At 36.0% G+C, this 27936-nt stretch overlaps 1 protein-coding gene across 19 annotated transcripts in view; it reads right to left on the minus strand.

Moving 5' to 3' along the window:
* Lpp (LIM domain containing preferred translocation partner in lipoma) overlaps positions 1-27936 on the minus strand; it is a 642244-nt gene that overhangs the window by 148801 nt on the left and 465507 nt on the right. For all 19 annotated transcript variants that reach the window (XM_074073556.1, XM_074073563.1, XM_074073562.1 and 16 more), the window contains one exon: positions 17458-17584. In XM_074073556.1, coding sequence (XP_073929657.1) covers positions 17458-17584 — 127 coding nt within the window. The remainder of the gene's footprint in view (positions 1-17457; positions 17585-27936) is intronic.

Here is a 27936-nt window from a genome sequence, read left to right on the forward strand (position 1 = left end):
TAACTCCATTTTAGACTGGATTATCTAGAAGTCTATGAATAAAATAAATATTAAAGTTATTTTAATGTGTTTTATAGTTATTCCATGACCCAAGAAGAACTAGTTAATATTTTAAAAATCTTAAATGGAAATTCTACAAGATCTTACCTCTGGTCACCATCTGAGATTCGTTTCAACATGTCCAAACAGATGAAGCCCAATTAACTATACCATGATATTTTAATACCCCTAGCATTGCAGTAATGCAATATTTACTGAATACTGTGTTTTAAGTGCTGTTGTAGGTAATTTCCATGTGCTATTTACTTATTTCATCCTTAAAAAAGTATCATGAATATTATTATAATTATCCCTACTTTGCAATAAGTAAACTGGTACAGAGAGGTGAAATTTGTTCAAGGTCACCGTATCAGAGTAGAAATTCAGTTCTATACTGCCAGACCCAGATCCCAAGCTTTGAACCTGTCTGGTATGGTGGGTAAGATAGGATCTCTAGACATACTGCCAGGAAACCTCAAGTTCAGACCTGTCTTAGATAAACAACTTCCTTGCTAGGTCTAAGATTTCTCTGTGTAAACTACGGAATTTCGGTTAACTCTAAGGTCCTTTTCTATGACTTTGTAATTCAAACTATTTAGCGTTGAGAATGACAAGGATTAGTGTCTGAAGTAGCCTTTCTCTTTCTTTTTCCCCTCCTCGCCTCTCCTTCTCTCTGAAATTGAAATTTTTACCTATTGTTTTCCCTGGCATGTGTTATGTCGACAACACAAACAATTGTGTATAGAGCTATGTGATTGCAAATGTTTATGTTGCTATTATTGTTTATTTTCTTTTATAAGGAAAAGTAAATAAGTCACTTTTTAAAAAAAGGAAAAGTATGTCAGGCAGATGAGATTTCACCAGTAGGGACACCTCATAATTAATCTATCACACTATTTCCACCCCCTCTACAACCATACTGATTCATTTGCCATCCCCTTTTCCCGTTCGATTTTTTGCTATAAGCTATCCTATTATTTGACATGCTAAATATTCAACATATTTATGTGCTATCTTTCTCTACTAATTAGAATGTAAGACCAATAATAGAAGATATTGTCTGCTTTATTCACTGCTCTTTCAACAAAAGCATAACAGTGCATGCACAAAGCAGATACTCAATAAGTACTGATGAATAAGAACTCATAAGTACTAAACTGCTTCCTGATAGAAATATCTCAGTGGGCTGATGGAATCATCACTAGTAAACTCCTTTTTCCCACCTCACTTGCTGATATCATCATCCAAACAAGTAGAAGTCCAGGAATAAGTCTCATCTCACTCCTCCTACTTTTCCTAATGCCCCTTCCTCATCCTCTCCAAACTGTCCACAACATGACTAACTTGGTTCAGGCCTTGGTTCCCTTTAGATTAGTGTAAATGAAACCCAGCCTGATCTTCCAAATTGTCTCCTCCTTCCCCAATAGGACCCAGGGCAATCTCTAGTTAATATCTTGTCCTTCTTGTGTTTAGACACTTCCATGGATGCCTAGGGCCTTCAGAAGACTATGCACTCTAGGAGGAAACAAAAAGTTCTCTTGATCTGGCCACTGGTCATCCTTTTAGTTTCATTTCTCTTTCCCTTATCATATTCTTTAGTCATACTGTACTTTCTGTAATTCTCCATGTCTCCATTTGCTACTACAGAATTGTTTGTTTGAAATGCCCTTAAATTCATGGTTCACATGGAACATTCCATTAATGTTCTGTACCAACATCATCTGTGTCAAAAACCTTTCCTTACTTTTCTAATCCTAGTAAGCCATCATTACTTTTTTCCTTCCAGAGTATCACCAAACTCCAATAATATATTCATCACATTGTAATTGAGTTATTATAAATACCTAAGTCTGCATTTTGTAGACTAGTATTTAGTAGAAATGTCTAGCACAGTGCTTGGCACATAGTAGACCTTCCATACTATTGATTAAATAAATAAATAAATAAAGTAATAGATGTCCTGTCTAGAAATCTTTAACCTTCTCATTTAAAGCACATTAATAAACAAAAGCAGATCTCAAATCCTTACCAATGTCACAAAGTCTAGCATTTTTCCTAGTCTTACCTAAACAAATCTTGTGGCCTGTCTATGGTTTCTCTTGACTTAAAAATGACTTCAGTGCTGAGGCCATTCCTTCCAAAGGTATCTTCTTATGTGATCTTCAAATCAAAATCCACCTTGAGTTTTGTAAATCAGTTAAGAATGCTACTATTTCAGGCAAATTTTGCATGCATCTGGATACACACACCTGAAAACTGTATTTTCTTGACATGACTGAGGATAGCCAGAAGCAATAATACCCCTATATCACCTGCTACCAAAGATGCAGAGCACTGAAGAATCCAGGATAGTAGGATGTGGGGTAAATTGCTCCCAGGATAGCTTCAGAGGCACAAGAAGAGTTTTCTTTAGAAGCAGGGTGTCATAACAGCTGCCTGAAGATACCACACATCCAAAATTAGGAGTGGGAACCAAGTTGAAGAATCAGTTAATCAGTGTGTCTGGCTTCCTGAACCACCTTAATGAAATAAAATGCCAAAATTCACAGATACATTGACACTCCTGCTGACAACCTAAAATAGCATCAACTTCCGACTGAAAGAGCCAATTGCTAGCTATTGCCTTGAACTATTCTGTCTGATGACATGTCAATAGGGAGACCTTATTTTCAAAATGAGTTCCTTTGTTATTGTCCTCCCTAATTTCCACCTTGGTAGTGGACTGGACCTAGCTTTTCTAAGGCTCACCAGACTAGAAGATACCACTGTGATGGCTTGTTACAAATTGAAAGCAACTATTCCCACAAATATTGGGGAGAAGGGAATTTATGGACATAGAACTGCCAAAATCACAGTAACTAGGTTCATTGGAGTTCAAGAGCGAATAGAGGAGTGGAGATGTGCATCTCAAGTGACATTAAGAAAAGGGGAATTATGTTGAACACTCGTCTGGTCACATTTGGAGGAAGTGGCCCAGCTGGGAACAAGATCCTCCCTCTTCAGATACCTGGCATAGCACAAATAGAGCTATGGCACACTTGGATTCCTACACTTGCCAGTCAATGATGGGACCCTTCAATAAGAGGAAATCAAATCATTGAAAAACCATCCCCCAGAAGAAGCAGAGGGAGAGGAAGAATACAATATGACAAAATGCAGTGTGATGAGCACAGATCTTCTGGTCTAATCTTGTGCCAAGCCTCAGTTAGTTCACCTTTTGCAGTCACAGATATAGTATATGGATGGGTTAAAAGCCAGATGCTGGGTTCAAGTTGCAACTGCACTTGCTAGACCCTGGGAAAATTATTTAATTACTCTTTGCTTCAGGTTTTTTTAATCTGTAAAAGAAGAGTATCTGCCTCATAGGGTTATAGTCAAGATACATGGGTAATTCATACAAAACACACAGTGTATACTTGTTATATGTTAGTCTTATTTTAATAAGAACCAGTAGTAGGGATTTCAAGAATCAAATCCTTTTAGAGGGCCTTAATTGCAAGCAAAGGTCTTGATGGAATGGCACTGAAAATTTTATAAAAATCATCTAGTTCTACTTCCTCATGTTGCTCTCTGGGGAAGAAGGAAAGAGCAAGATATGGAATTTGTGGTCTCATTTTTCAGTGATCATTCAGTAAAGAAGAGCATACAAGACATACAAACACACTCAGCATAATAAAGTCCACAATAATAACGATAATTAGAAAGAGATAAATTGGAGTTATGTTCTGGGGTAGTTTATAGTGCCTCTTAAGTACTTCAAAAAATTTTTTTTGAAAGCTAAACTTACAAGTAAATTCATCACATATTTTGATCCTAGAATCCAACAGGAAAAAGTCCTCATTTTTCTTTAATCATTCACATCAATAAACTCATATAAATTATATTCAGGGAAGCAGCAATTCCAATTTGGGCAGCATTCTGTTGGTCTGGGTCCCCTTGTGTCCTATCACCTGGGAAACTGACACTGGGGCTAGATGTTCAACAAAGGGTCCCATCTCTGACTGGCTTTCATTGTTTAATGGAGACTACAGGTAGATTTCTAAATAGTTTAGGCTACAACTGCTGATGAGTCTAAAACTCTGTGGTTGGAATGCTTGAACCAAGGAAGAAATAGACAATATCAGCAGACTATTGGCAAAGGAAAAAACTTAACAAGGTTTTTGTACTACCTGTGATTCTCAGATTAGTAGAAACACACTCTCTATTCTGCTGAAAAACACTCTATTGATTATGCTGACAATGACTTTAAAGTTGTGTGGTGGCTCATTTTCTTTAATTTTTTTCTTCACATCTCAGATGAGAAAGGAGGTTATGATTCATCCTGTACAATCTGAGTCAAAATTCATTTTTCTTTTTTCAATTAGTTCTTCTGCATTCCACATTAAAAAGCAAGAGTAGTTTGTTCAGCAGATGAGAACACTGTGGTGTATCTTGGTGTATTGCTTTCTCACACACAATGACTAAAAAAACATGTTTTATATTCCAATAACAAGAGAACAGCATAAGAAGATACAAAATGTTATTTCAAATGGAGATAAACACAAACACTAAAAATTAAGGTAAATGGTTATTATACACTACTCATAAATGGCATAAATCAAATCAGATGTTGTCTTGGGAGGCAATACTAGTATCTTAAATTTTTTGTTTTCTCTTTTGGATTAGAAAAGATTTACACATCTAGTAATTTAACTTGATTTCCATGACAAGTATATTAAATACTGATAATGATATTTTAAAAATAGGTGAAGCAACTGAAATTCAGGAAGGTTAAGACATTTATAAAAGAGCTCATTTAAACCAGAAAACTAAGTTAAGGCTTCTCTTCTCTCTTCTCTTTCTCTCTGGTGCTGAGATCAAACCCAGGGTTTCCTGTATGCTATGCAAGTATTCTACCACTGAGCTTCATCCCAAGGACTGACTCCATCTTTGAATAGGTCCTTGGATAAGTTAGTTTTTTCTAGCAAAATAACAAATCTGACGATTGCTAAAATGATGGTTCTCAATAATACATAGCACAAAAATCAAATGTCACCAATGTAATAGAGAGAAGGCAAAGGACTTACACTCGAATTTCCTGACTCCAAGTCTAGTGCTCATTTCACTATGCTACCTATCAAAACATGATTTATTCATTTTTATGACAGTGGTCTATCACCTACCATTGTCAATTAATGGTTACCAATAGCAATATCACTTATCTGTGCCAAGTACCATTAGTGAATAACACTATTGACCCAGGAAGCCCTTAGGCAAAGTGATGCTACAGCATCTACTGCTAGTACATGTTATGTACATGTACTATCCTATTTTATTTTTATTAAAATGTACAATCCTATTTTATTTTTATTAACTGGTACTCAAAGCTGCTTTTAATAACGTGAATTTCTTCACAAACCTCAGGAAATGGGGAAGAGTTCCAGGCAGAGGAAAAAATGGTCTAGGGAATATAATTCTTTGGTTACTTTTCCAATTTTTCTCTGGGTTGCTCAAGCAAGCAGCATTGTAATCTTATGAGGAGTAGCCAGTTTTCTAATCCATCTATATTTTAGCAGGGTACAATGGACAAAATATGAACATATGAGGCAAAGAAATATTAAAAGGCCAAAAGGATCACAACAGATCATGCAGCATAATCTCCTAAAATGAGAGAAAAGACCTATGGAAAAGGAACTGGCCTGAGATGTTGCCATGAATTGTTGGTCCAGAGGCCCAATAGGCCTCTGAATGCTGGATGCCAGGATCCACTCTACCACCTCTTAGGATGACATGAAGTCTCTGCACACCACAAGAATGGTTTTCTCACAAACTTAACTCAATGGGTAATATTGAGGATGTTATATTCCCATGATATTCCATCATTTTGTCTTCTTACTGAATTATACTCACATTTTTCAGTATGTTAAACATGAGCTGTTTCATGTTTGAATGTTTGTAAATTTAAATATGGTATGGGGAAGGCAATTAGTACTTTAACTCACAAAAGCAAATTATGGTATTATTGACATGTATGAAGACAAAGTAGATTTAAAAAGTTAATTGATGTAAATAAAAATATTTGGCAAATGATAGTATAGGTAAGTTACGTACATGGTAAAAAACTTATGTTGGGGGCCTCTAAGAACTGAATACTGCGAAGCTCTAAAGCTAAATGACTTCTACATGCCTCTCTAACTTTCTCATGGTCCTAAGGCTGGACAGAAAAGTAAGGGAGAATTGGTGAAAGTTACAAACTCACTTCCATGGCTCTTGGCTACCACTTCTTAGCCTCCTCCAGCAAGTCACTCCTAGACAGAAACACTAATATAAAATTCTCTTATATTGAATTTTAACAAATGACGTTCATTGCAGCTTGGGGTACAGCCAGATTTAGGGCTTGTACACATTGAAGGTTTGACAGAGAACTAAATGAAGACTGAGATCAGAGCTGAGCAGTACTGAGGTGAATCTGAAAGAATTTAATGCAGCATGACTGAATCAGAGTCAGAGTTAGGAAGAGAATTAGGATAATCATTAGCTTGGACCTGCTGCTGGGACTTTCTGGTTTTTGGTAACTTTGAATACTGTTTACTTATTTACCTTTAAAAGCATCCAGCTGTCTTTGCTGGGGACTCTAGCCACAGACCATTCATTACTATCCCATTTTTATAACCCAGGAATAGGTATCTCTTCACAGATACTCCTTAAGCATTCAATGTAGCATAGACTACCGAAGTGCAGACAGAAAAACATCTGAACTTGGATGAAAAGAGTGGATTTTCCTCAGCCTGTTGTAAATTTGTTCTGCATCAAAGCTCTTGGCACTGAAAGATTTAACAAATGCCTTCTCTCCTTGGCTATAATATTACTTCATTTCCATTATCTACCATAGTACACACTACAATGATTGGTGTGTAGTAGGCACTCAATAAATATTTGTAGATGAATGAATCCAATCAATTAAAATTACAACAGATGCCTACCAAGCAGAACTCCACAGATGTTCAAACAATGGCTTGCTGACACTCAATTAATTATGTCTTCTGACAATCCTAATGTCACTTCAAAGCCTGGAATGAGATAATCATCTGTGTATTATAAAGAAAGTTATGGGGAAAGTTTGGGTTGTGGGGAGGAAGGGTGGTTTGTAGGGGAAAAAGTATTGAGCTTTAGTAAGATATGTTTGTGTGTTAAGATCAGAAAATGCACAATCAGCATTTGTACATTCAGGTCTCAAGTTCACCCATATCTCAGTACACAACTCTAGACAACCTGTGAGTTGAGTCACATACAATGTGTGCCCTTCTACTGCTTTCTTTCCCACAATTTCAAGTTAGATTTTACAGTTAATAGTCAAAAAATGCTCAGTTATGAACATTCTACATTTTTCATTCATTTCATAAAGTAGGTGATGGTACAGATGTAACTGTCTTCTCCGGGTGTCCAGACCATAAAAAAAGCACCAATTGTAGGTGGTGTTTCATAGCCTTGAAGGGACCTAGTTTATGTGGACGACCTTTTAGGAAGGTCTGCCATAGACAGCTCTCATAATTGTAAGGAAAAGAATTATCTTTCAAAGTGATGTCCTATCATATGACCCAATTCTATCAGAACAGGAGAAAATTGCAGAGGTAAAAGACTATCCTAGAATCCAAGGAATATAGAAGAAATTCCAAGTAGGGGGAAAATGAATCTAGTATTGTAAAAATAAAATCGTAACCATGTAACCTTTCCATTGACCAATTTTGTCTTTAAATTTCACCGAAGACACATGCAAAGGAGATCAAGTTGAAGAGTGTGACTCCAATATTAATTTAAGTTCAATGAATGTAGAAACCATGTCTTACTCATATATTCCCTATTGCCCTTAAGTGATTACAAAAATGAAAAGAATGAAAAAGTCTCAACTCAAATTTCATGGTTCTGTCACTTAACTGGTTTGTGACCAAAGAAAACTCATTTTTTATCTTCTCCAAAATGATGAGGATTTTATTCTAAGAGCTCTTCCAGCTCTAACAGTTTATGATTCTAAAAGGTGATAAATGAATATCTACTAAATGAATGAAGTGTTTCCTCTCCATAGTTTACTATATACCATGTCTTTCTTGCAACAGGGAATGTGAATGTTTGCTCACCATTTTCATTTATTAGTCCATGAATCCATTAAGCATATCAAATGTGTCCTCTGTGCCTGGCATTGTTCTAGGAACACAGATGGGGATACCACAGTGAACCAAACAAAAATTGTTGTCCTCATTCAGATTTACATGCTACCCGAGAAGACAGATGATAAGTATTACAAACTTCTAAATTTAATGAAGAAAATGAAAAACAAGACATTGGGATCTCTTTTATTTTCTGTATTTGTAAACTAAGGAGCTTAGAAAAATCATGTATACCTAGGTCCAACAAGTTATTGATTTTATTTTTATTATTTTTAAAGCCAATGTGTTCTTACCCAAGTTTGAATGAGGTAATATATCCAGGTCTGAATTCATAAAAATAGCAGGTGCAACTTACCTTTGTGTATAGCCCTCCATTCCTCTTTAGATGATCAGAGACTAACTTCTATTCCTTATTCAGGAAGGAAATTTCAGCTATAGGTTTCAAAACACTCCCAGGTATATGACCTTGAATGAGTCACCTGGGTTTCAATTTTCTGGAAAATGTCTAAGTTTCTAAGACCACATTCTTTTTTTTCTATAAATGTAGGATTTCAAATCAATGCTTAAAAATACACTAGTCAGGTTAATTAAAAATTAACATGTACTAAGATGGAACACATAAAATGCTTAGGATTATTATTTATTTAGTGCTTTAAACATACACTACTCTGAGAAAACATTTACCAGAAGTCACCACCACAAAAGGAAATATATATATGTCTCATTAACTAGAAAACATTCTATTTCCATGGTCCATAGCTACCTTAAAAAGCTAGAAAGAAAACCAAAAAAAACCAGTTTTTCCCCCTAATCAATACAATGTTTTGTCTAAACCACTCATTTTCTAATTTTTCTTCCACTGTGGTTTTGGAGTTTTTAATTAATTAGTTCATTTATCTGTGAAAACAAGATCCCTAAGGCCCCAGATTCTATCTAACTGAAGGCAGTTGCCCACCTAGAGTCATTTCCCAGTTTGTGATTGACAAGAGCATATTGGAAACAATTTTCTTGTCACATAACAAAAACAATTAAACACAAATTACTTAGTACCTGTCAGTTAAGACTCACTAAACATTTTTCAAAGCAATCACATTGCTCCTTGTAATATTAAAAAAATGCTAAAACACAGAGTTTATTAGTAATCTATCTCATGGTCCATGACCAATCTAGCAACATGGTGCTAAAAGAGAGTGATTAGTGAAGACAGAGAACAGAATTTGAAGTCAGTATGCCTGGGCTCCAGGGCAATTGTGCTATTTACTGGCTCTATGACTAGTGAGGGCAGTAGAGGGTCCTGAGGAGTGAGGAGTCTCTTAATCACTTCAACCTTGGGTTTTGTCATATGCCAAGTGGAAATAAATACACTATCTGCTTTGTAGAGCTGCTGCCTAGCTTGAATAATAAAACAACCATAAAAGTGTCATGTATTATATAAATTATATAAATGCTAGTTGTAATAATGTAATAATTATAACCTGGGTTAGAACTAGAAATTAGATGTGAGAGGGTCACTCCCAAGCAATTTTAGCTGCCTAAGTCATAGAACATCAGAATTGGACAGTAGCTGGGAAGTCTAAACTAATCATTCAGCAATTACCACCAGCTTCTCAACAAAGGATTATTGGGACTAGATTTTTCCAAGAACTTTGTTTTGTTTGTTGAAAAAGTTCACTAAACTGAATGGGAATTTTCCATCTCTCCATCACATGCCTTTGTTTCTAACTTTGGAATAATAAATATCAAGTCAAATTCCTTTGCATAAGGCAGATTTTTTTGTAGCAATCAGGCAGAGCTCTAGATTTTCTTTCCCTTATACCATCAACTATACCTTTAATCATGGTCCACAGTTTTTTAAGAATTTTGGTCAAAGTGTTTTGGATATGCTCACTCTTGGATTGGTCCAACATGTATAAAAGGCAGTAGGCCATTGCCCCTACTGTTGTGGGAACTTTCCTTCTATTCATGAACATCACCAGACCTCCACTTTCAGTTCAACTGAGAAGTTAACTAGCACCAAGTGAGAGTTAATTAAAGTAATGACAGCACATTCCCTTTCACATCTTCTCTCCAGGCTTTACATGTATTGTGTCCCTGCTGCCTTATGTCTTCCACTTTTGTCCAACCAGTCTTTGAAGAGAGTAAAGCCTAGTTCCACTAGAAGAACAAAATCGTGGCTTCATGCAAAAATTCTCAACATCCCTAACTAACAATGCCCAGAGATAAACCAAAAAATTCTCTTAGATACATGCAAGTTCTATGAAGAGAATTTACCTAGTGCTGCTCTGAAAGCATAGTGATTCTTCAAATAGCTCACTGAAAAATTTGAAAACTCATACATTTCAGTTGTTTTTTTTAAAAAAGGAACAAGACAACACCATATAAACAATGCCAAGATAATTATAGCTTCATGCTCAAAACTATGCTGTCAGATATTTTCAGTCCATCCTCAGATATATTACAACATCCATTTCCAGAGATACTGTATTCCAATAGTGTTGTTTTCAGCCCTAGGATCTGCTCAGTTAAAATCCTATTATTTAGAAAGCTTGCCATGGTCACAGACCTATACAAATAGAATGTTTCATACACAAGCACATTTTTGTCTTTCAAAATGAATGAAAGGACAAAACTTAAGAGTCTGTGAGCATATCAACCAAAATGGAAAATTGATTATCTAGAGACAAACACAACTTTCCTTTATGTTTTCCCCCTCAAAACAGTCTGAAAAAGATAAGCTCAGACTTGGCAACTAGTCATGTTGGCTCCCCAGTTTTCTAACAATGATACTGTTCTCCCCCATTCATTTTAATAATTAAAAAACTCTCTCTCGCTTAAGTTTCAAATTTATTCTAAATTATAATTTATAGTTCATTATTCTTTGGTCATTCTAAATATCTGTCTCTGGTCCTGAGAATCTTTCCAGATATAAACATATTTTTCTAATTTTCCAGGAAAACAGATTGCTCCTATATGAAAGAACTGGAGACAAGGGATGCATCCTGGCTGCAAATGAGTTGGGCTAAAGATCCACAGTCTGGATAACTGCATTTTGTAACAATTTTCTCCTACGTCTAACATCCTTTTTTCTTCCCTTCCCCCTGCAGGGCAATGTGTAGAAGTGCAATGGATGACACCATTGTCAAGGGAAAGATGTGGTCTTGCTCAGGAAATCTGCTTTAGCAAAACTTAAGTTCAAGTAGATGGTAAATGTTCACAGCATAGAGACTTTATCTTTCTTTCAAAGATACAAACTTTTCCAAATGCTATATAATGGTATATTCTCTGTGGGATTTACTTAATGCTATAACAAAATGGTCATAATTTATGATGAAAATGGACAGGGTGTGGCATGGGAATACTGAAACTAGCATGTTTTCAGAAGAAACCATTAAAAATACCCAGCTGAGACATACTTGAGGGCTCTTGTTCAAAGACTGGTTTGAGAAAAAAGGATGAACTATGACTCTTAGTGATTAACCATCCTCCAAAATCAACAGAAGGGCAACAGTCAGCTAAAAAGGTTGATAGGGTGGTTTTAGGTTTGCTCCCTTCCTAAGATATGTAAGGAGCTATGCCAAAAAAGCCTATTAATGCTCCATCATTTAATTCAGGATGCTAAAGATAGTTGAAATATAGCACCTGTGATACTGAAGTCCAGAATATCGAACATATGGTGGTGGGCAGGAGTGATCCTTCCACTTCCCTTCGATATCATGACTTCAAAAGGAGAAGAATGACATGAAATTCTAAAGTCAACTGCTGACACTCTACACCAATGCAGTAAGCCTTTCTGTAAGATAATGAATTAGAATGGCTGTGACATCAGAAGAATCTGTAGCCTGAAATTATTAGCTGTGTCACCTTGAGCAATTCATTATCTGTCTGAATTTATTTTCCCCTCAGAAAAGTGAAGACACAATGGCCAGATCTGTTAGTCATACTGTGGCTTGGCCGAGCTTTAGGTAAATATCAGCTTTTGCCATCACTCCTACAATCATCTCACCAGTAATGGAAAGCACATGTGTCTGGAATATAATAAGGAAATAGACACATGGCGAAGGGAAATTTCAAAGACCCATTCTGCTCTGTAAACAGTCAAGTTTAGAAGATACAGCACCCATCTAGGGAATGATTCTTATATAATTCATTTGTGACATGCTTTCATACAATTTTTCATAAGAGAAGAGTCCTTGTAGCTGTGCAGTTATTCCATCTCTAGCTTTTTAAATCAGACGTAAATTCTGTCTTCCTCATGACATATATTCCTCTATTCATTTACATCTATCTATCTACCACTATTCAAATTTAGTAAGTAATACATTCAAAAAATTAACATTGATGTATAGTCTAGTATATAGTTCATAATAAAATGTCTATAACTTTCCCCCCAAAGCTATTTTTTGGTCCAGAATTTAATCAAGATTCATACCTTACATTAGAATGATGTATTTCCTAATGGTTAGATTGTAGTTAAATACTTCAGCAAGGCTATTACATAAGTGATGTGTACTTCCCACAGCACATCACTTGGCACATGACATTTTGTCTCATTGATGATGTTAAATTTCATACTTGGATTCAGATGGTTTCCAGCAGACTTCTCTATTGTGAAGGTCCTTTTCTTGTTTGCTCTTAAGTCATCTGTCAGGTGATCTGCTCATACCCCTCCCAACACTATTCTACATACCATAATTCCAATTATTCTTCAAATATAAATAAGAATTGTTATGAGTAATGAGAGGCTCAATAAGGAAAAAAACATAATTACAGTGTATTTATGAATAATCCCACTTAAGGAGAAAAGAGAGTGGCATGAAAAGAAAGCAACATAACCCCATGCTACCCTATTCTACTGATAACCACTTGTTTACACTTTGTTCCCTCTCACTCTTTGGAGCAGCTGGTGGTTTAGTAGGAGATCTTTGACATGAAAGCACTCAATCACCTTTAGCAAATCTGCCATTGTTTGCAAAGTCCAGCATTAATAGCAAAGAAATGAAGAAAGAAGGTAGATGATGCAGGGTTATTTGGGTTTGGGAATAGTATTACAGGAGAGAGTTCTTTTAGGGTAGTGCTTGGTAATGCTCTTTTCAGACCAGGAGGGGAATGAGGCAAAATTATGATGGAGAGAAAGAGAGGACTTTATGTATCTCTGTTGGGCCAAGCTGACATTTGTACTGAAATTCCTCTTAAGTGTGCCTTTCCTGTCTGTCCCAGGAACCATGAGCCCTGTGAGCACACAGTCTCTCTGTATCTGGGTGTCCCTATCTCGATGCACAGCAGTAGACATAGAGAAAGTGCTTGGAAAGTACGGAAAGAGTGGAACAGTGCAGAAGCAATTCTGTTAATAAGCACTTTGCCTTCTGACTTTACCTTGCCAGCAACAGTTACATGCCCCTGGCATGGGATCCTAATGTGCAAGGGCTCATTAGAGAACATAAGTTCCTTAGCTTACATCCAGGGTTTAAAAGTCTACTGTACACTGGGCTCAAATGTCTTCTCCAAACTTATTTTCCAATATTTGCTACTTCTTACATGGGTGCTTCACTCCAATGGTTTTCTTCCCTGTCATGTCAAATAACCACTCATCAGAAATGACCTCCTTTATCCATTATCTTCCCACTTCCAAATCTCAATCAGCTTAATTTTTACTCAAAGGCTAACTGCTCCAACACCTTTCCATTCATGCTTCTGGATATTCTCTTTTCTTTTTCTGAATTCTCAGTGTTGGCTGAACTTTAATTAAATCACATGCCACTTTCACTCCTGTGTTAGCATCATAACTTTGCACAGATCCCTGTTAGGATATAAGCACTTTCAAAGGTAAGACCCACATCAGCTCCCAACACCAGCAAGGGATTAGCTTGCAAGTAATATGTGCTTGGATGTTTTTCACATGAAGAATGTTTTCCTTTAATAATCCTAACTAACTTGTATTTGTTTATTTTATCTACTTAAAAGAGAATACCATCCATTATTTTCTAAAGGTACTCTCCCCAATAAACCCTTTCCAAAATATGCAGCCTGGCTAATTCTCTTCTTCTCCTACAATGTGGTGTTTAAACTTCCAGGCCTAGAATGTAGACTCTAATCTATTCCTGAAATTTATTAGCTATTGGTTTAGGCACAATATATAAGCATATGTGGAGCAAAATTTCCCAGTCTGCAAATGATAATAGGATCTATTTCACAGGATTATGTTTTTCTATAAGGATGAAATGAGTTAACTTCTGAAGTACTTAAAATAGTGCTGTTGTATGGTAAACACTCAATAAAGTTAGCCATTTTTCCAAATTCTCTCTCATGACTAGTAACCTCCACTTGACAATGATTATTTACCAGTTGGTGACACATGTTGTGTTGCTGCTAGGAACTTACAGTTAAATCAAGTATAATTGATAGGTTTTTAATGGACATATCTTATTTTCTTAAATAAACTGAAAGTCTCTAGGGCATTGGAGAACTCTGATTATTGAGCACATTCTACATGCCAAGAACTTGGCTTAAGTGCTTTCTATAAATATTTCATTCAGTACTCACAGTAACAGTATAAGATAGCTATTATTGCCATGTTATGGATGAAAAGAAAATGAGGATTATAGAGTGAGTCTTTTGCTCAAGTTTTCTCAACTAGTGTATAGCAAAGCTTCTCTATGTGTCCTTCAAGGAGTTACTTAAAAAGTGGTCCTCAGATGTCCACTGAAATATTTTTTATATTTTTTATTTGTTTATCACTCTGTGATTAGGTAAGAGCAGAAACAGAATGTTTAGAAACTTTATAACAATTTAAAAGAGTAATTTTAGTCTCTTAAATCTAATGATATAACTTGGTCCTATTTTCTATTTTTTAAAAATTTTATAATTTTAAATTCATTTTCCTTAAAATTAATTTTAATTATGTGCTATAAAAGTATTGGTTTCCAACAGATTGGGTGGAAAACAGTCTTTATAAAAATTTGAGATGAGCTGATTTAAAGGGTCCAGGCTCAAGTAATACCAATTTTTTCATAAATAATAGTTACATAGCACAGTCCTTGAATGCAAGGATAATAACTTAATCAGTTTCATAGAGTGCTCAACATATAATCATTAACACAATTACCAACCATGGTTAATTTTTGTTATTGATATATGTTTTATCACTATGATATCTGAAGCACATATACTTGGAATTTATCTTTTTGTTTCTAATCTCTAATACAGAGACCTTATTTTTCATTGTTATCATGCCTTGTTTTCATTGAGCTTATTTTAGACTCTAATGTAAATCCTCTTTTCACTGTAGTAACAAAAGTATGCTATACTTGTAGAATATTTTAATATAATTAGAAACCTTTATTGATTTTTTGTTGTTGTTGTGTTGTGCTTTACTATTCCCCATCCATTTGTTCCACTCTTCATTAACTTATGTTTAGTTCTGTTATACTTCCTTGGATTATGCTGCTTCTGCAGTGAATTTACTAGTATAGAAAGATATGCAAGAGAACATTTCTTCCATATCTTTGATTCACCAAAGTGGGAAACTGGGTTTAGGCAGATGGAGGACAGGCCAACCTTACTTATCCAGTCAGGGGCACAGCAGGGAACAGAAGCAGACTTCTTTATTTCCTCTCAGTGTGCCCTTTTAGCTAAGCTACACTGCCACCTGCATACAAATAAATGTTGTGTTTTTCAAGTCCCAGTGACTGCCACTCCATCCACTGTCCAGATTTGGGTTAGCACCCTTAGTTTACCTTTCATTGTGTATTAAACCCCCTTTATAACTATCATATATGTTTAAAAACAACTTTAAAAATTTTTTTAAAAAGGAGGGAGAAGGCATGAAAACAGAAAATACCTGAATAAGCAAAAATTCTGTGTAATTTTCCACCTGGAACCTTTATTCATACTGCTCCCCTTTTTCTAAATGTCCTTTAAGGAGCTACTAAAAAATGGTCCTCAGAAGCCTTCCTTCTAATAAGTGCTTATCACTCTGTGATGAGACAACTGCAGAAACAGAGTGAATGTTTAGAAACTACTATAATAATTTAAAACAAGTTTCCTCTTAAATCTAATGATAAAACATAGTTTCCTGTTTTTAAATTTTTCTATATTTTTTTATATATTTTATTTCTATATTTTTAATTTATTTTCCTTGAAATTAACTGGGGGTGAATAAGAAAGTATAACAGAGAGGGTAGATATGATTAAAGTACATTATTTGTATCTACAGAAATGTTATAATGAAACCACTTACTTTGCATAAATAATGTTAATAAAAACAATTTTTAAACAAGAAAATTGAGGGGGATGTAGCTCAGGTGGTAAAACACTTGCCTAGCAAGTTCAAGGACCTGAATTCAAACCTTAGTACCATCAAAGGAATAAGAAAAAAAATTTTTAAGTATACGCTACAGAAATATTGGTCTCAAACAGATTGGGTAGAAAACAGTCTTAACAAAAAACTTCAGAGGTGCTGGTTTAAGGAGTCCAGGTTTAGGTTCCATCAATTCATTTCTTTTCTTCTTCTTCTTCTTATTTTATTTTATTTTTTTCAGGACTCTGTGCTTGCTAGGCAGGTGCCCTACTGCTTGAGCCACTTTTCCAGTACAAGTTGCACCAAATCTTTTATAAAGCATTCCTGATGTTCTTCACAAAGTTTTAAAAAGTTGTAATATCTAACTTTGGCCTTCATATGCTTCTTACTTCTTTCTTCCTAGACTAGTAGTCATTTTTATGTTTGTCTTATCTCTTTTGAACCACTACAACCTCCCTGACAAAATATGTGTCTACAGTACCTCAAGATTGGAATGTAACTCATACACTTATACTGATGAGTTGGAAGGATTAATTGTTACTCACACTTTTGAACAGGAAGAAGTGAAAAACACAAAGAGAACATCATTTTCTGAACTAGGACTGGGAAAGATTTGAGAGTAAAAAGTTTAGACCATACCCAATTCCAAGTTTTTTACACAAATGCTTAGACCAGTGAAACACCTGGATGTACACAGAAACCCTATTTTGGCCTACTGGAAAGCCAATAAATTGTAAAAACATTAAGTCTTAAATTTGTATCTTAACTAACTTCAACAACCACTGAGGTTTTAGTACAAGCATAATAGATGGTAGTCTCCTAATACAATTCTCAGAATTGCTCAATGGTGTGTGTATGCATACTCTGTCTTACATTAGGACTCAAATAGTTTAAGAGTGGAGCCAATACTCCTCATTATGAAATAAGGAAAGAGAAATACAACATTTACTTCAGAAGTTAGTTTTAGACCCCACTCACCAAAGTACTCATCAGCAGGTGGATTTTCCATGTCATACAGCATCTTTTTGGTCAGGTGTTCAAGCTCATCTTCTGGGCGGAATGAAGGGGGAACAGATGGAGGTCCCATAGGACCTGTGTGTCCACCCTGAATGGGAGAAAGCACATAGCCCTTTAACTGCAGTCTAGACATCAACCAAAGCAATCAGCCTGAACAAATACTGTTTGCACTGGGAAGGAAAAAGCACTGGACATGTCCATTTGGAGATATGGGTGGTAGACTAAGATTTATCAGTTACCTAACACCTGACCTTGGACATATCACTATTCACTTGCTTTACATAAGGGAATCATTTATCAGGCTTTAAAAATTCCATGTTTATAATGGTTGGAATCTATTTTGCTCAACAATTGCTAAGCAGTCACTACGTATCATTTGTATATTTATTAAAAGATGACTAAATTGAGTGTTTTCCCTTAAAGACTTCACAGTCAAGATGAAAATCTACAGGCATACTAATAAAAACAAATCAACGGTAGATATTACACAACTGGGTGCAAGGAGGGGTCTCTCACATAAACTGAGAGGGAAGCTTCCCAGGAAAAAGTATCAGAGTGGAGAGGAAGTGTTCAGTAGAAGTTTCTCATGCTCAGATGAAAAACATCACATAGCATGAGCAGCTCCTAGCAGTTGTGTATTGCTATTCATACGTTAACATTTGAGATAGGAAAGGAGATGAATCTCAGTGGGCCCAGGGATCTAGAAAGCAGAGGGGTTTTTTTTGTTTCAGTTAAGTAAGTTGAGTAATGTTTTTCAGCTCTACAGACACACACACATCTAATGAAGATGCTAAGTCAGTAGCATTGATACCGGGCTAGAGGGTGAGCCAGAAGTATAGCAATGTAGGAGAATGAAGTATTAAAGAGAGAGTGCTTGAGAAAATCAACTGAAAATCCAAGGTGTATAGAAAAAAAAGGTCACATGCTAGATGTAAAGTGCCATGTACATAAATGTGAACTTGTATATTTCCCTTTTACCACATTAAAACATTTAAATTTCCATGTATAAGCATGGTAAAATGACAAAGGCATATTAATCAATTAATTCAATTGAAAAATAGGATAGCTCATTGATGACCCCACTTTTATAAAGTTTATTAGTTTACAGATCTATATAGAAATAGGAAAACAGTCTGAAAGGCCATATGCTAAAATGTTAAATGTAATGTAAATGAGGAGTGGGAATGCCAGGGGACTAAATCTCTTCCTTTGTTTTACAGTATGTAGCTCTAGTTTTGCAATTCATGACACAGGACTTTCTTACCATGAAGACTTCAAGTGATAAAGATATGCTGAATACTGCTAAGGACCTAGAACAGGCTTCTAACCTGGGTCAAGGGAGGATTCTGAGAGTGGCAAAATATCAGAGTTGAAAAGCCCTTTCTGTGAGTGGGAAAAACAACAAATGGTTCAATGTTAAAACGTTTGGAGAGAGGAAGAAAGAGGAAGGGTCAGCTAATCCCTGCCTTACCATACTGAGGTATTTCAGTTCTCTTCTTAGATTAGGAACTCATGAATGAGATCATAGGCAACTCTAAGAATCTGATGAGTTAAACTTCCTTTTTTGCCAGAAAATAACATCCGTAAAAATGCACACAGACTTTACTTAAAATCTCAAGAGGTTTATAGACTACAGGAAACAAATCTTAATGTTCTTAGGAACACCCAGGCAACAGAAACTGCAATAAGGATTTTTAACAAGGGAATGATTTAATCTGACTTGGAACGTTCTCTCTGAAGTACAAGGTGAATGAGACAGCTATGAGGCTGGAATGAGATGGGGGATTTGTGGCTTGAGACAGTAAAAGGATATATTACATGGAAGCATCTTTATGGCTAAAGTTAGAGATCTAACTATGAACTGACTTGGAGTCATTTGATAAGCTGGTGAAACTTTTATAATTTCAGATTTCAGTGACAGGGCCTTCTCTGACTCTCCCAACCTGCCTGTGAGGGAAGGCGTGTCCCAGTTCAGATAGCAAAATGGAAAATAGAATGGGAAATGGAGCTATATCTTTATTTCCAGGCTTGCAGTTAGGGAGAGCTTGAGACCCAAATATGGTGTCATTTGAATCCAAATTGCATGCACTTCCCCCTCACCAAATATTGTTTCCCATAAAGCAATGCCAGAAAAATATGAATATTATGTCTAATAACAATGAAGCTCTCTATTTTAATTAAGTCAATAGCTACCATGGAGTGCATCCACAGGGAATGGACCCAATTTGTGATCGTCTTAGATTAATATGTACGTGATACCCTTTCAAGTTATGAAGGCAGCAAGAAGGTTGAATCTATCCTCTGTTAATCCCAGTCAGAAATTATGATTTTATCCTTACCAATTACATTACAAGAAGTGAATTTCAAAATATTTACTTTGTCAATATTTCACAGATTTTTAAAAGAAATGTATTTCCTTTTATACTTCAAACATTCCTTCATATTTCTTTGCCATACTGTTTCTGAAATAACAAATATGGAAAAGCTCTTTTCCTTTTAGATTCTATACTTTAATACACAACTGTTTGTTGACTTAATGATTGGGATAAGTCCTGATAAATTCATCGTAAGTTGAAAATATCATTAAGTAAAAAATTCTCTTAATGCACTTAACCTACTGAACATCACAACTTGGCAACATGACAGATTTCTGAGTACTGGTTGTTTACCCTTGTCATCTGGTGGCTGACTGCCAAGTGTAGCTTGTTGCATCTTAAGAAAATATCACTACCTTGTGGAAAAACTCAAAATTCCAAATTTGAAATCTAGTTTCTACTGAATGTATATATTGCTTTTACAACACATAAACTCTAAAAGTCATAAGTAGAATCATGGTAAGTTGGGGACCACCTGTAATATTAATCTTGGATTCCTGTTATTTCTTATAAGGACAGGCATCAAAAGATCATTTCTAAGTATTTCTGAATGTTGTCCACAGGACTCCCCTCATCTCATTACCCAGTACATGATACTTAAAATCTGTGGAATAAATACAGGAAAAATACAAGATTCTTCAGTTAAGCATTGTTTTTGACACCAAGGGAAAGAGTCTAGTACTTTCTCTCAGTGTTCATCCTGTAAGGAGTTCTCATTCTGGAAAACAGACATCCCTATAATCTTTCCCCGAGTGGTGCCTGGGGCTTATCACGCCTAAGAAAAATCAGCAACTGTGTCCAACTAATTTTCCAACAAGCAACTTCTGGCACAGTGTATGGAAAATAAAATACAAATGAAAATACATGGAGGGGGTTTTGGAAGGGGAGGACTTGCATTATTTTCTATTTTCTTCAAAAGCAGAAGTATGGATGGTAGCAATAGCACATTCACTGTGGCATAATTCTTTATTTGCATGACCTTTTGCAAGGTGCGTACTTTCACAAACGTAATATCAAATGCTTAGACAACAGTCCTGAGTGATATGTAATCATTGTATGAATGAGAAAACTATAGCACAAGAAGTGAGCAATTCTATGTGAAGGAATGCAGCTGAAAAATTGTAAAACCCAGACTACCTTGGTGCCAAGTTAGGTGTATTTCTGCTATTCTGCAATGACATTCAGGATTCCGATACTATTATCTCCAAAACCTTCAAGCTCCATTGTTCTGAAGTGTTTACATTTTGATCTACTGATTCTCTTGAGAATTTTTTTTCTGAGTAGAAGCTTACTGTTCAATAGTAAAACAAAGACACTGTGAAGCAAGCATAAAGTCTTTTAGGCTTTCCTAAAATATTTCACTAATATGTTCATTGAAATTTCAGAACTTCTTAGTATAAGAAAAACAACATTAGAGGGTCTGTCTGTGAGTTTATCAAGTTATAAATTTTAGGGAACTCCAAAATTTTCTTAACATATCCTTCTCTAATAGATTGCCAAGTGCCAAGAACTGTAAATATTAAGTCAAATCATTAAGAGCTTCTGACAACTCATGAAAATAGACAATTATTTAAATATATAAGCTGTAAGACACAGGTGTGAATTCAGTTCTCTGAAATGGGAGAAGGCTGCTGGAAAGAGAAGACTGCTTAGTTTGATCCCAAAGGGCAAAGGAGATTATATAAGAAAGAATGTGAGAAAGATGAAAGAAAGAAAGAAGGAAAGAAAGAGAAGAAAGAAAAAAAAGAGAAAGGAAGACAGGAAAGGAGGAAGGGAGGGAGTGAAAGAGAGGAAAGAAAGAAGGAAGAAGGAAGAAAGGGAGGAAGAAGGAAAGAAGGAAGGAGATACTCTAAGAACAGTATATATATATTAATACATGTGTATCAGCAAAACTCTCAGGAAAAGAGGAGAAACAGCTGGGATAAGGCAAGAGAGTTATGGTCAATGCCAAGACTGATTTAGGTAATAAAAAAAAGTCACTTGGAGATTTTAAAGTGGTGGTTGCCTTTACTAAAGTTATGTTTCTGAAATAAGTATATTGGCCAACATCTTCAAATACCAAAGACATTTTAAAATGCAACCAGATATCATGGTATTTCCAAGCAATTTAATGACTAATATGCTTAAAAAGGTCTCTGATATTTACTTAGTGTGGCAGACACTGTTAATTACTGACCAAAATTTATTTCCTCCTGTCTGGGCACATTTCTCATTCTCTGTCACAGTTAGCTGTGGCCATGTGAGGAACAACAGAAGGGAGACTGGACCCTGAGTTAACACACAAAGGAGAGCAATGCACTCACCAGGCTGATGTGCTTCATATTATTAATGTTATCACTAAGAAATGTGCTCAAAGGCTAATGGTTTTTATTGTTTCCATTTACATGTTTCTGCATTTGCTATTTCTACAATAGTTTTATTTTCTCAGACAAAAATGTCCAACTATCTATAAATGATTCTTGTCTTTGCTCTTCTTTGTCTTGATCAGGGTCCAGGTAACTCAAGGGAAGGCTAACAATGCCAAATTTTCAGTCACATATGGGTCTAGGTCCCTGCTAAATGTCAGGGGTAGGGCTGAGCAATAATGGAGACTTGTTTCTGCAAATAAAGCTACATAGATAGAATCCCTGACAATTCTACCAGATTAAAAAAACATAAATAGCAATATCCATCATGCTTATGTAACACTTCATGGTATTTGAAGTATTTTATATATTCTTACATAGGATGGATGTGATTTGAATATTATTACATGATTACAGGAGACCCAACTATTTAGAACTTCTTTAATCTTTCTTCTGTTTTTAACCTGACTGGGGCCTTTGATAAAATTATTTCCATTTCCTGGACCTCAGTTTCTTCATTTGTAAAATGATATTTTCAAAGATTCCTTTGATTCTGATCTATCATATTTTTGTACCCATAATATGCAGAGCACGTCATTACTGATCTTTGGAGTGCAATCACAGATATCTATATTTACAGACTTTGTAGTCTATAAAAACAGACGCACACTGAGTAAGTGGAAACCTCATTATTACAGAGATTTCCATTTATAAGAGGATGTAAACCACTTGTCAGCATCCTCTGAAACATCTAGAACTTCATTCAGCACTCTGAATCTGAGTAAGCAGCAGGCAGTTCACAGGACTTCTGCAGCATACTGAACTTTCACTATACTTGGGTTATGAAATCAAGAATGTATAAAGGTCGACCACCTTCTACGACCATGCTCTCTCCCTAGCTGGAGAAGGAAAAATTCCATCATCCTTTCTAAAGAAAAAAAGGAAGTATAATAAACAGTCTACACTAAGATGCAAATGTGAAGATTGCCAGAAGAACACTCCACCAACCTGGAATCTTTGTTCTCACAATGTAACTCTCTCAAAATATATGCGAAGGATCCATGTTACAAAATGGCTACCCACTATCTGTACCATGTCCTCTTCCTATGTTACTGTGGAAGTGATCTTGCTATGGGTCATTTTTCTCCCTTGAGTCCTTACCTGCTATTGATATCCTAGTTACACAGTGCTAGATGACTTAAACTCAATACAAGTCTGAATCTTACCAGAAAGTGCTGCCCAGGCAGATAAAATACCAGGAAAAGGCAGCCAAAATATTCAGAGAAATTACATGATAATGAATACTCTATCACTCTGGGTACGAGAGATGTTCATTTTTCTTGTCCATTTGTAATGATGTACAAGAGGTTCCTTCTCTCAGAGGGAAAATGACTTCAATTATGTGTTCTTGAAAAAGAAACATTGAAATTATCTTCTTTTCAAAAGGTAGAATTAGCCCTGTTTTAGAGCTGAAAGCCTGCCAGAAAAAAGTATATTTCTGATATTTTTGTTCCTTTCTCTCCCCACCCCCCATTTAGCTTTGTCAAGTTTGCAGTTTGCAATTTCCTTTGGCTGCTTCTACTTTCTGACTCTTATTGAGTATCAGACTCTCCCCTTAATGTCTCAGTGTTCCTCTACTCTGGTCAAAGAAGGTAGATGATTTGTTGGACACCTATTGTGTTTCATGTTAAAAGTAATGGACCATAGAAAAGTCAGGTCGTAGGAAGAGTGAGAACTGTTTATTTATTAAAAACTAGAAACTCATAACTGAACATTCCTCACAGCCTCACTGGAATAGAAAAGCCTGTTCTTGATTCTTCTATTCATAAGTTCCATTTTCTTGAAGAATGAATGGTAAGGGCACAAGGACCAAGACACAGAATTTTGACGTTATGAATTTGATTCTAATTTTCAAGCCCATTCCAGTCAGTCTTCAACTTTGAAAAGTTTGATTTTCTTATAACCACAGTTCTTTTTCATCTTCCCTTTCTCATGTCATGGATTGATGGCTCTAAGTCATATTGTTTATGCCAAATGTGGAGTAATAATCAAGAACTGATGATTCTGAATTTAAGCAAGGTAGAATTTTTAAAAAGAGAAAAACAAAGTTACTACAGCCCAGAGAAGGGGCTGGGTGCCCAGTAAGGGGGCTATGGTATTTACACACCAAGGTTTCCTGCTGTTTTAGGCTGAGCTGAGGGAACATAACCCCTGTCCACACCCTCCTCCCTCAGTCTTCATGTGAGATAGACTCAAGAGTGCCTTGGTTTGGAGCATGTTAGCTCTTAGACCTGATGTGTCAGATGCAATTCAAGTTCCTCTAGGATTTGCTTTTCTATTACTGATTTTCTCAGATCCAAGTTTGAGGGCAATACTGGATTCATATAAAGAAACAGTGTAAAATATTAAACATCAAATGAATGACAGTCATAATTACCAGGAGGGACAGGTAGAAACCACTAACAATGGTAAATTTCTTCTTGAAAGTAGAATGCTTTCAGAATAGGATCTCTCTAGTAATGTTTCACTTTGCTCTTTGCTGATAAACTACTTCAGTGCCAAACACCTGCATTTCACATTAGTTATAGTTTTAGCAAGTGATATAAATCTTGGAATATATGACATTTGGTGACTGCATTCCTTGCTGGCCCTCCAAAGTATTCACCTTTCTGTATCCTAGCCTTTGGCACCAAAACAAAATAGTGATGTAAGGCTCATGCTTGGCTGTTCAAAGCAGATTAGCTTCCCTCATGCCTTCCTGCCTGGATGAGTTGGAGGCAGACAAGGCACAAGGACTGATGCTACCCCACTTGGTAGACAACAAGTAGCAATGGCAAATAGGAGGAGCCCCAGATTCTTTGCATCAGGGGACGCAAGGTCATAAACCACTTGCCAACCTAATCCACAGTGCTCACTTCACTGGTCTTTGCTGGATAGTTCCAAGGGGGCCCTACTTAAAGGAGAAAGCAAATATCTCTGCGGGGGTGATAAGCTCGCTCTCATTTTGGTGTACAGGAGGCTAAAAGAAGCTATTTCCAGAATACTGTGATGCAAACCTACATGCACTCTCCCTCATTAATTAGTCTTTATGAATGTGATGCATATGGGATTTGATATTGACAAAGGCAAGAGAGTTATAAGACACCATTTTCATTGTTTGGCTTCATCTCAACAGACTGAAGATATAAAAGTTTAATGAATAGGAAGAAATGTTCTTCATGGTTGTGTTTTCAAACTAAATCATGCCTTAGTCTTTGCTGTACCTCACTAGTACCAGGGCAGTGGCTTCCCCTAGGAAAATGCTTTGTCTTCTTTGGTTACCTGGAACAATGCAAGGGCTTGTTGCTCCAGTGTTGGGAAGAAAAGTTTCACCACAATGCTCAGTCTCTGTGCATCGTTCCACAGAGAAAAACTCTGATCAGAAGCTAGACTTTTTGTAAAGGGTTATCAAAAAGACACCGTAGTGCTTTGCTTACCAAGATTTTAGTCATGACTGTGGTTCTAATGCACTGTTCAAAACAAGTCTCTTAATATTTTGATTGTCTTAAGATAATCTTGTCTCTATTATAATGTCAAAAAAGGAATATATTAAAATAGTACATCTGATAATTACAAATGTATAAAATGTATATGCAAGGGTATCTATATGTATAGCCTATGTGAATACCAAAAAATAGACACTAGAAGGAAATATACCAAAATGATAATGAGGCTTATGTTAGGATGGTAGGGTTGTGAGTAATTTTTTTAAATTAAGTAGAATATAGTAAAAAAAAAAAATAGATGACTCTTCAATAATAACAAGTGTACATTTAGAACCAGGAGTTCTAGTCTTTCCTAGGAGAAAGTTAAGAGAGAACGGAAAACACAAAGTGTAGACTAGTTAAAAAATATGAAGGCACCTAGATTTTCTGTCTTATATGCACAGAAACACTTTCTTACTGTACAAGCTGTTTCTATCCAGTGGGACTGACAGATGCCTGAACGTGACACAAGACACTGAAATAACATGCAAATCAGTTTTCAGGTTTAATATGCAAATAGGAAGCTTGGCACATCACTTTCCATGGCTGAGGTAAATTTCTGTTTTTGAGTTTTTCGTGGGAAATGCAAACCAGCAAACAAATGGTTAACTCCCCATATTTTACCTAACACAGGGTGGTTTTCATTTGAGTCAGAAGGATTCTTGCTCAGTGAGCTGAGGCACCAGGGATGCAAAGAAAGGGCATGGTTTTGTTCACTAAGAATGCCACCATCAGCAAACAAGTCCACTGTCTGACAGACACACGTATCACGTTGGATTTCTGGGCCTGGGCAAGGAGGTGGGCAAAGTGTTTAAGTGAGAATAACAGAATAAAGATTTTCTTGTTTGACCTGTGAAAATCAAATCAAAGTAGCTCAACACAGTGGGAAGATAAGGTTCTAGCTAGAGATAAAAAGAGGAAGTGGTCAAAGGTCCTTATTTCTAGGGTCTTTAGGCAGAAATAGAACAACTACAGCCTCTGGGTAAATCTATATTAAGTTATCCACAAATACTGGGAATTAATTAGGTATTATGGCAATTATCAAAATGAGTGAGATGTGGGCCAGGGACAGTGGTGCATGCCTGTAGTCCCACTACTGGTGAGGCAGGGATCAGAAGGATGACATTTGACACCATCTTGGGCAAAAAGTTAGACGCCAATTTGAACAAGTAAGCCAGGTATGGTGATACATGTGTGTACGCACAACTATGTGGGAAACTTTGGTAGGAGGATCAAGGTCTGAGGCTGGCCCTGCACAAAAACATGAGATCCTGTATAAGAAGTAATTAAAGCAAAAAAGAGCTGGGGAAGTAGGTTAAAAAAAAGTAAGATGATCCTAATCTAAGAAATTTTAATGCAGTCAAGAAATCAAGAATTATGAGGGAGAAAATAAAATCAAAGGAAAAATGTGAACGTAAATTATAATTTGTATTATTATATGCTTAAGAATTAGGTTCTAGGTTCTCCTTGCTTGTATTCAAATCCCACATCCACTACTTACCAATCATGTGAACAAGGGCAAGATATACATTTTACTAAATATTAGTTGCTTCAAACATAAAATAAGGTCAATAGGATTTATCACATGAGTGAAGTGAGACGGCCTATATACCATGTACTTTCATGCACCAATTTAGAAACTAACATTATTCTTAAGGATATACCATGCCTTATGAATATTATGCAAGTGTATCATCAGATAATAAGGATTCAAAGGAGAGAGAAGTCACAGTGGGCTGGAGTACACCAAAGACATGCCAAGAGGATAAAGAGCTTGAGTTAGGACACAGAGGAGGGGCAGGATTCAGGAGCTGAAGTGGCATTCTATTCCATCATATGATTAAAAACCATTCACATTTCCTTGCTTCTTTAGAGTCCATAAGAAGTAACCCTAGTTACTAAACCCTAATTTAGTAACCCTAAATGATCTAGTATTTGAATGTTAGAAGTGAAATCATTGGAAGTGAAATACTTTCAAAGCACAAGATCAAGGTGCTTCTTTTTTCCCCTCCCTTTTTTTCTCCCTCCTTCCCTTTCTTTCTTTTTTTATTTTGTATGAAGAAAAAAATTGAATCCGTGGATTCTTAAGTGACTATGTCAAGTGATTTATCTAAAATCACACCCATACTAAGTGGCAGAGCCAGGAGTTAAGCATGAATCTTCTGATCCAAGCTCAGTGTTTTTCTACTAATTTAT

Source organism: Castor canadensis, chromosome 5 (assembly GCF_047511655.1).
Source record: "Castor canadensis chromosome 5, mCasCan1.hap1v2, whole genome shotgun sequence".
NCBI lineage: Eukaryota > Metazoa > Chordata > Mammalia > Rodentia > Castoridae > Castor > Castor canadensis.